The 10316-nt window shown below is 39.9% G+C and overlaps 1 protein-coding gene across 4 annotated transcripts in view; it reads right to left on the bottom strand.

Annotated features, from left to right (window-relative positions):
• TMEM237 (transmembrane protein 237) overlaps positions 1 to 10304 on the bottom strand; it is a 35788-nt gene extending 25484 nt beyond the window's left edge. For 2 of the 4 annotated variants that reach the window (XM_015559122.1, XM_015559121.1), the window contains exons 1-9: positions 10226 to 10304; positions 9140 to 9171; positions 8516 to 8526; positions 7357 to 7413; positions 4900 to 5034; positions 3540 to 3657; positions 2389 to 2546; positions 562 to 685; positions 160 to 351 (exon numbers count right to left, since the gene is read on the bottom strand). In XM_015559122.1, coding sequence (XP_015414608.1) covers positions 160 to 351; positions 562 to 685; positions 2389 to 2546; positions 3540 to 3657; positions 4900 to 5034; positions 7357 to 7413; positions 8516 to 8526; positions 9140 to 9171; positions 10226 to 10264 — 866 coding nt within the window. In that variant the 5' untranslated portion in view covers positions 10265 to 10304. Of the gene's footprint in view, positions 1 to 159; positions 352 to 561; positions 686 to 2388; positions 2547 to 3539; positions 3658 to 4899; positions 5035 to 7356; positions 7414 to 8515; positions 8760 to 9139; positions 9172 to 9877; positions 10185 to 10225 lie in introns of those variants that run through there. The other 2 variants (XM_015559123.1, XM_015559124.1) reach the window with 2 other exon arrangements.
• Between the last annotated feature and the right edge of the window lie 12 nt (positions 10305 to 10316).

The following is a 10316-nucleotide window of genomic DNA, read 5'->3' as shown; positions in this document are numbered from 1 at the left end:
CACAGCATTCCCACCTCCAACTCCCTCCCGCAAATAACAGACTGGCCTAAAGAAGTCAAAACAATTCTATTTTGCAAGTTGTCATCGTCAGTGACACATTTTGCTCAACATTTCCCCCTGAAGAAAAGTTAGAAGGATCTATAGTCACAGCAGTGTTACCTGTCAAAAGCTGAAACTGTACTTAGAGCCAAAAGCAAGTAGAGAAGACTCTGGAATGGATATGCTAACGTCTTGTATTGTTGCAGAAGGTTGGGGAGGTTAGAAAGCTGATGTCCTGCTAGGACATATATCACAATAATATTCCACACAGCACAGCCAGCCAAGAAGCCATGGGAAAACAGACCCACCATCCTGAATGGAAAAGGGTTTCATTATTACGCATGAATTACTAAGGTCAAAGGCTAAAATACTTTTAAAACCTATTCACATATAAGATTAAAACTCAACATTTCATAAAAAGTAAAATCAAGCATTTTCTTATTTAACAGTGTTGAACAATCAACACTTTTTAAAAAAATTATAGAATATTTGTTTTAAGAAAAGTCCAACAAAGGCAGCCACCTGAAAGCCCGGTGCACGGAGAGGGCGACGTCCCTGGTTGTCCAGGAGGGCTTCGGGCCCATCGACACGTCCGCGTTCTCTGTGGTCTTTATCAACTCTGAACGGTCGGTGGCCTGGAATCGCCCTAAGAGCACATGACACAGTTATCCACCAACAAGAGAGAACCTGCCGGTCTTTCTTTTTAAAAATCACTCCACCCTTAAGAGCCCTTAGAACGAGCGTGTCCACGTGCTTCCTTCTCAAACCAAAAGAGATGTTGAAGTAACAGTTTGGGAAATTGACTACTTTTAATGAAATAAAATAATGAACTTCCAACTAAGAAAAAAAAGTCTAGAAACCTTTAAGATGACAGCGTCTAATACCTTCTCATTTAGAGATTTTAGAAGTGCTGAAGTTTAAATGTCAACACTATAGAGGTACACCACTATCCAAAAACCCTTTACGTTTCTCAGGAAAAGACCCCAGTGTATGTAGGATGGCACATGCTCTGTGATGACAGGAAAGAAATGGATTGTTGCATAAACGTCTAGGAAGATTCCTGTGCAAGTACCAGGTCAAGCGCCAGCCTGCAGCCCTGTGTGAGCAGAACCCTATCCCTTTACTGTTGACCAGGAGGTCCCTTCTCATGTCTACCAGTCACAATGGACCTCAGGCAGCAGGAGAGGTTCCAGCGTAGTCTTGCTTGCCAGACCTGGCTGCCGGGTACATTGGAGAACAAAAGTCAGGGGTTTATTACCTAATTTTTCCTAAGAAAAGACAACTATTGGACAGAAACTAGTATTTTTTACAGTCAGTTACCCTATTAGGGAAGTTTCTGCGCCAAGGGAAGCAAGAATAAAAACAGAGTGACACTGCTTGAAAATAGCCTGCAGTGTGTTAAATAGCCACAGGTCTACCCGTAAAAGCACTTGCCTGGAAGTCATGAGACTCTGAGTCCCAGTCCTGCACTAACGGACTGTGAGACCCTGGATAAGTCAGTCTCTCCAGGTCACAGGTTTCTCACTGGCGAAGGTCCCTTAGATGGGGTATTACACAACCACAATTTAAACAACCTACATAAAACCTAAGCTGTAAATTTTAAGGGCTAGTCTTCATGTTCCAGATGAGTTCTTAGGCAGCACATTGACAGCATATCCATGGGAGGAGCATATGGTCATGACCATGCTCTCAGTAAGTTTTTCTTAAAACACTGCAAATGCAGTCTTGTAACCAGTTCATCAGAACTATTTCCAAAAGAATATATAGTTATATTTCTTATGTAATATGGTGATACCATCCTGTATGTTCTCTCATTTATTCTTCATTAAAGAATTTATATCATTACCTGCCCTACCACCAACACCTCTAACAATTGCAGAAAACTGGTGAAGTACAACGAAGAATAAAGAAATGGGTGGAGGGTAAGGGGAGATTTAAAAAATTATCCAAAATCTCATAACCCAGAAACAACCAGGTCTATTTCCTTCTAGTCTTTTGTCTTGTGAGTGCTATAGTTGAGATCAAACTATCTGTGTATGTATGTTTATTTTTCATTAGAATTTTTCCACGAAATGTAAAATTCTCCCTAAACACTATTTTTAATGATGCAGATTTTATTGTATAGATAAAGCATACCTTCCTGAAATCATTCCCCCGCTTTTTATATTTAGGTTACTTCCTGTTTTTCGCTCCCATGAATAACTGTGTGATGATTAGCTTGGTGTATACATTTTTGTCCATGTTTTTGCTTATTGCCGTAATTCAGATGTCCAGAAGTATAATTCCTAGATCAAAGGATAGCCTTACATACTTTTAAAGAGCTCATATTCCAAACAAGGAACTACTTACGGCTTTTTTCCACAAACACTTTGTCCACAGGCTGGCTAATGCCCGTGGGCGCAGTGAATACAGACTGTTGTTCTGGACTCCTGTGCTCATCAGTAATTATGTCTTCATCTTCTACTCCTAGCTCATTGGCATACTGCAATTCTGCTGGCCGGGCCTTCCTGGGACCAGGGAGAAAGTAAGAAAACTAGGTGCTTACTGAATTTTTACAAACCCACATAAAGAGGTACCTGTGAGTAGAATGAAAAGAGCCCAGGACTTTGAGCAGAGAAATTTGGATTTTACTCAAAACAAATCAGTTATTAACTGCTATGTAGGCCTCAGTTTTATCCTCTGGACAATGAAATGACTGAACTAGATTGTAAGGTTCTTTCCAGACTTAAAATTATATCATTTTATTTATTTTTTTAATATACTTCATTGATTCTCTACGGAGAGGATGGGAGAGAGACAGAGAGTTAGAAACATCGATGAGAGAGAAACACCGATCAGCTGCCTCCTGCACATCCCCCACTGGGGATGTGCCCGCAACCCAGGTACATGCCCTTGACCGCAATCGAACCTGGGACCTTTCAGTTCGCAAGCCGACACTCTATCCACTGAGCCAAACCGGTTTCGGCTTATATCATTTTAAATGGACATTGATATCTATTTATAGGGTCATGTCTAAACACAAATATGTAATAGTGTTATATAATTTCAGGGTGCTTCCTTAAAGTATGTCATTCTATTTTATCTAACACTGAATCCTATGCTAAATTAAACATTATTATTTATTGCTGAAATAATCATAATTTGAATTTTGATAAAATGAGAAAATAAATTACAATAGCCTATTTTATTAATATTACCTTTAATTTTTAATATCTTGAATATGTAATTTTTTGTTATTTATATAAAATCTTCTACTTGTGTTTCTCTTTTTTAGAGACAGTTCCTAAAAATTTTTATTCAAGTACAGCATTTTACTTTTCTCAGTGGTCTACACTTTTCAAATTGTCATTAGATTGGTTTAACTGATATCTTTGTAATACTACTTATCCTAGAGATATACAAGTATTTATCAGATTTCATCGGAAGCTATCATTTGGAAGCTCCAAATTAAGCATCAGAGTGTTCCTTAAGGATATTTAGAAGAACAAATAAATCCTTACTTTGTCTTCCTTCGAGGTTTTTTAATAACGGGCTCCTCAGCTGGCTCCACATCGATTCCATTTTCATTCCGTAATGAAGATGGGCCAGATGTCTCCTGGGTGAAGGCAGTCTCCAATTCTGAAAAAAATAAAATAAAATAAATATTATATAATATTAAATTTTTTAATTACTATAATGTAAAAAGAAAAGTCATGTACAAGACTTTTGTAATACAAGAGAACCTTAAAATTTGTAATTGGGCAACACTGTTTTGCATTTGATTTAAAATTTTTTAGACCTCTAAACACAACAAAATGTTTGACATTGCAATGCCACAAGTATGGGGAAAATTATGTAACCCAACAGCGACACACATGGAAGAATGTGACGACAGGCACAGAATGGCATTACGCCGTCATGAGCCGAGGACTGCGAGGAGCCACCAGGAGCTAGAAGAGACAAAGACGGGTTCTTTCTAGAGCCTGCGGAGGGGGCGTGGCCCTGCACACACCTCGCTCCTGAGCTTCTATCCTCCAGATCTGTCTGAGACTAAATTTCTGTTGTTTTAAGTCCCTCAGTTTGTGGCAATCTGTTAAGACAGCCCTAAAAATTAATGCACATATTTTACAAAATGGGCTCCTCTGATACATCCTATTTTACAACCTTTGTTTCTGACTCAACAATATATTACTGATGGTTTTCCATATCACAACATCACCAAAACAATCCTGTTAATGAGTACTTGGTTTCTATTAAATGGATACCATGTTTTATTTGGGCATTATCACATTGTTAAATGTTTGATATTACCAGTTTCTACTCTTATAATAATGCACTTACCCTCCTTTAATGACTGTAGCTATTGTAGTTACTTCTACTCCTATAAGTTTGAACAGGTTATACCATTTTATACTCCTATCAGCAGTGTATGAGGGTACCCTTTTCTCATTAACAGTTTCGTATTTTATAAATTTTTAAAAGCATTGCCAATTTGATAGGCAAAATAAATGATATAGTCTTGTCTACCTTGTGAACAGTCCCTGAGACACAGAAAAACGCAATAAATGTTAGCTGTTGCTATATTATTGTTAACAGAGAATCTATCCCTCCCCCACTAATCTTAAATATCTGTTTCATCATATACTAAATTCTTCTACACATCAAAATCCAAACTTTCTATTTTAGTCCTGAATTTGTACCACTTCCCTCATAATCTACACACATAGAATCAAAAGAGACCCTCTAAAGTGTTCTTGACTTAACCCATTAGAGCAACTCTAGTGATAAAAAATGTAAGCAAGCAGGAAAAATAAAGGGATATGGGAGGGGAATGGGGACATACACCCAAAATCACAACCTAACCTGGTTGCTTTTACATACCAAGAGGCACCCTTGTCTTCTGTCTTCTTTGAGCAGGAGCTTCTGGATGCTCTGTGAGTTCTTTAGTTGGTGGCTCACTGCTCTCAGATGGTCTGTGAATAGCAGTCTGAACAAGACCTTCCAAAGAAGCACTTGCTACAGAAATAGGGTGGGGAAAAAAAGGGATAATTTGAACAGAGACCACTGAGTCGTAAAAAAAGGGAACTGGAATGTTTCCTATGTAATAACCCCTTCTCCTACAGAACCAATCTTGATTTCCTTTCTCCTCCCTTGTAACTCTGAATTTTAAGTTGAGAAAAGAAATAAAGGAAGGAACAAGGGATAATGAAGAAGAAAAAAGGGGGGCTGTTAGGAAGAAGAAGAACAAAAAGGAGAGGAGAATTTGCTTCAGAATTTCCATTTTCACAATAAGGTAATAACATAACGGAAGCTGTCACCCCAGCGAACTCTCTTATTTGTCTTATGCCTTAAGAATTTTCAGCTCCTATATAGTTTAGTACTTCACTAGTAAATTAACACCTGATAACATCACCTTGGATAAATGGGTTAACAGATAAATTATGAATCTTTTTCTTTGGCCATTCATTTCAATCTCTCCCGTCATCAAGTCTTTGAACAGAATCTGACACATTTCAGCATATTTGAATTTTACTTGACTATATTCCCATGCCCATCTTCTTCACAAAAGAACAAATATGTACGTATTAATAAACAAATAAAAATATGCTTAACCTCATTAGTATTCAGATAAATAAAAAACTAAAATAAGCACTTTTGCCCACTAGATTGACAAAATTTAAAAGACTGATATTGTCTAATGTTGTCAAGGATTTAGCAAATGCCTAAAGCTTCCATAAAGGCAATTTAGCAGAATCTTATCATATTACTAATGCACACAGGTCCTTTGTCTAGCAATTTCACTGCTAGCAATCCATCCTCCAGAAATAGCTCTTCTTCCCCACCATCCATTATTTCAGAATTGCAAAATTGTGGAAGTGAAAAATTTGAAATAACCTAAATGAACAGCTTTAATAAACGCCTAGCAATGCATCCCCTTTTTTGCCTAGAGCACCGAATCTTCGTTTTCTCTTCTGTACAAGGAAGCGCTGGTAGCCACACCTCTGCTCCAACTGTCTTAGCTGTTTCCTCCACTCGTTACCTTCCTGAGTGCAGATGTACATGTCTGTATTTAACTGTGAGTGAATTATTAGAGCCTGACATTTCAGTATCTTTGCAAATCCAAGTCTCTTTGAATCTCTTTTCTTTTTTTGTCTGTGTCTACATGTCTTTTTCTCTTTCTCTGCGTCCATCTCCATGTCTTTCTTTTTCCCCATCTATCCCTCCATTTGTTAGACAATCGATGATAAGTGAAAAGACGTTTCTGACCGAGTGAGAGGTATGACCAGCTAGGAGCTTTAAGAAGCTCCCCCAGCAGCGCTGGGCAGGACCTGAGTGAAAGAAAGCGAGCAGCACAATGTCGGAGGCTAATCCATAGCTCAGAAGAGGAAAGGGGCTAAATGGCCTACAGTTGTGACAGTGGAAACGAAAGGGGAAAGAGACACAGAAATGTCAGAAAAGAAGCAAGTAAATAGAGCAAAGGGACCAGTTAGCAGTGACCCTGAGGCTTCCAGCCTGAGTGACTGACTGGGAGAGTGGTGGGTTCCATTAACAGAAATTTGTGAGAAGTAAAAATTGATTTATTGTTGAAGGTGATGAATTCTGAGGTGCGAGTCTGAGCTACTGACAGAGCATCCGGGATTAACTAAACAAAAAGGAGTTCATAGAACTTGCTCATTACTGGGGCTTTAATACCTGCCTCAGTCTCATGCTCTAACATAGATATCCTTGGGTTAAAATGAGAGACCCAATCCCTAGCTGGTTTGGCTCAGTGGATAGAGCATCAGCCTGTGGACTGAAAGGTCCCAGGTTCGATTCCAGTCAAGGGCACACATGCCTGGGTTGTGGCTCGATCCCCGGTTGGGGGTGTGCAGGAGGCAGCCGATCAATGATTCTCTCTGATCATTGATGTTTCTATCTCTCTCTCCCTCTCCCTTCCTCTCTGAAATCAATAAATATATATTTTAAAATATATATTTAAAATGAGAGATCCAAGAACTCCGTGTCTCTAAATCCAGTAACCTGTTCAAGGGTCTGGAACCAATCATAGCTTAAGATAACTTATGTTGTCCAGGGATGAAGGACCTCCAAGAGTCCAAGAACGTAGTGGAAGTGAGAGTGTTGGTGACACAACCCTTTATTTTATGAATCCTTCTAGGCACTCTTCAGGCTGCTCACTGCCGGTCCCTCGCTGCCACCAGGAGTCCCACTGCTTCAAGGTGACCTCAACACAGCAGTGACGCGGCACTGCTGGGACCTGTCTCTCCCTGATCTGATGTTTATCGTGCCCCAGGTCCTGGGAAAACCTGTGGTTCCACACAACAAAGAGCAGCTTCTTACCTAGCATGGTTTTCGTTCTCGGCTTCTTTTTCTTGGGACGACTAAGTGGAACATCATCTATAAAACAAAAAGAACAGAATAGGCTGCCTACAATTCTATGCAGGGAACAGTTTTTTCAAAAGGGCACTTGTATTAGGGGAAGACCTTTCCCTCTCTTTTTTGGGTCCAGCCAACACCTACACATGAAGGGAAAGAAGGTAAAAAACTGACAAAGTCAAAGAGAGCCCACAGTGTTGTACTAAACAGCCATGGGCAAACTACGGCCCGCGGGCCGAATCCGGCCCATTTGAAATGAATAAAACTAAAAAAAAAAAAAAGATCGTACCCTTTTATGTAATGATGTTTACTTTGAATTTATATTAGTTCACACAAACACTCCATCCATGCTTTTGTTCCGGCCCTCCGGTCCAGTTTAAGAACCCATTGTGGCCCTCGAGTCAAAACGTTTACCGACCCCTGTACTAAGAGCTCACTGCTGGTCAGCAATGTCAGGAACAGGGACACAGAAAGTGTGCTCACCAAGTATTCAGCTGATCCCCAACTTAGGCCTGTGACTGGTTCTGGTCAATAGACTATGAGAGATGCGATCTGTGTCATTTGGAGGCCAGAACACTGAAAGAGCCAGTGAGAAGCCCTCCAGCTTTCTCTTCCCTTGACAACTGAGGAGACCTCATGTTGAGATGGCAAAACCACAGGACAGAAGTAGACTGAATCACTACCTCATTAGTGAAGAGGCAGTGAAAGGCAAATGCCCTGATTGGTTGCCACAATGGACTTTGCATTAACCAGATATAACCTTATATGATATTAAGTCACTGAGATTTTGGGATTGTGTAGCATAACCCAGTCCATCCTGACTAAATGAGACAAAGGAAAATGCAGTCCCTAATACAGAATAATAACTAGCTATGAGCTATGATTAGGGTGACTCCATACAGGAATGAATGCTTTTGTATTTATAAGGTCAAATACCAACCATATAACTAGTGTTATTTATCAACCATCACTTAAAAATGGCAGCCATAGATTATTATGATAAAGATACTGTATTATTATAAATTTTACCACCCAGTTTCAATTTTAAGAGAAACATTAACAAATTAAACTTTTGAAAATTAAATACCATATTTAGAAAATTTTACATTAACAGTGAACTCACCTTGAACAGCACTTTACATGACACCGACCAAATTTAATCAGGACAAAGACAAAAAAAAGAAACTCTATTAATTAGAAATCTATAACACTGTCAAACTGAAAACTGACTTAAATCATTACAAATTTAAAATAAAAATAGTTTTCACACAAAGTTTGCTTATTTACAAACTAGCTTATTTACAAATAATAAACTAGTAAACCTGCTAATAAAATAACCCCAATATTTTCTGAATCTCCATATCCACACCCCCTTCTATCTATTAATAAAGTAGATTAAACAGATTAAGAGCTCTTACTCGGTCACTGACTAAAATCAGCTTAAATTCTGAGGAAAGTATTCTAGCAAACAAAAGGCGGCCAGGATTCTGCTAAACAGGACACTAAAACATTCAGAATAGATCCATTATCCTCCCGTGTTTACAGTCAGGCTTTGAAACAGAACATTTCATTGTAACTGTTACCCTAATGATTTAGGGATTTTTCACCTTGAAACTGTTAAGAAGCCTTCTCTTAAAAATATCAAGAAATCTTTCTTGCATTATGATGGATTTGCAATGGTGGTCAATTTTTCACTTTATTCGTTTTGCACTTTTAGAACCCCGAAATAAAAGTACTGTACTTTTACCTTGGCACAGGTGGGAGGGCTCGTGGAGGACGCTATGGGAAAAGAAGAAAATTACTCATAAGTAAAAGCCTAGAGCAGCTTGACTTCCCATATTTCAAATCTTTTGATTACTGTTCACCAGTGAAAGCCAGGAGGTACTGATGAGAACCAAATGGGCAATACTTAAATTTCATATAAAACGGCTTCCTCTCTATGTACCTTTTTATCCAGGGGCCAGGCCCTGTTCTAAGTACTAAGAATACATTTATGAACAAAAGGAAGAGACCCAGCTTTCACGGAACTTGACATTCAAAAATCTCTCAGGTATCCGAACTGAGACTGACTGGGAAAGGAGCCTACATTTTTGACAAAAGGGAAGCAAATACAAAAGCCTTGGGGACTATAGGGCTTAGAGGGTCCCAGGTAAAAGGCAGTAAGGCTGCAGCAGGAACCATGGAGAGGTGGGCAGAGGCCAGATAATCAGGGTCCTGAAGATGGAGGGGAGGAATCTAGATTTTGTTTTAATTCACTAATAGGAAGCCGATGGGCGTTTTAAGCCACATATTCACATACTTTTTTTTTAAAAAGATCCCTCTGAATACAGGAGGAAGGATGCATTTTGGGACAGAAAGAATGGAGGGGAGCCCTTGGAAATGCTGCTTTACATGAATAAGAAGGGCTGCATTTGTAGTTCAGAGAGATTACAGTTAAGAAGCACCCCGGAATTTTGCAAAATACAATGCTAACAGAAATGCCTACATATCAGTTCCGTGTACCAAGAACATCGCTTGCAGAGACCATCGCTTCCAAAGGGTTCGCACTCAGACCGCTGCCGTTCATTCTGCAGCGACCCGTTGATCAATCCTCTCGTTTAAACTGAGTTCACAGAAATGCCCCCAGACGCGGGCTGGGCCGGCTGCCTTCACACGGCCCCGTCGCTTCTGTTCTAAGGATGCCGCAGAGGCAGAGCGTTCCATCCAAAGTCCCTTCTCACAACCCCACGTTTCAAAAGTCCCGCAACAGTGACACGTCACGCGTCCCAGACCCCAGCTTGCAAGCCTCTCGAAAGTAGGACCGTTCAACCGAATGCAAAAGCCAACAACTCACAGGTAACGGAGGCGCGCCCTCCACCTGCTTCCTCCCCATTCTTCCTAAAGGCCCCCTTCCTCACAGCTCCCCCTTTCTCACACCCCCCTCC

Source organism: Myotis davidii, unplaced genomic scaffold (assembly GCF_000327345.1).
Source record: "Myotis davidii unplaced genomic scaffold, ASM32734v1 scaffold914, whole genome shotgun sequence".
In the NCBI taxonomy this organism is placed as follows: domain Eukaryota; kingdom Metazoa; phylum Chordata; class Mammalia; order Chiroptera; family Vespertilionidae; genus Myotis; species Myotis davidii.
Note: the sequence above shows the minus strand (reverse complement) of the source record. Positions and strands in the feature narration are given on the sequence as shown.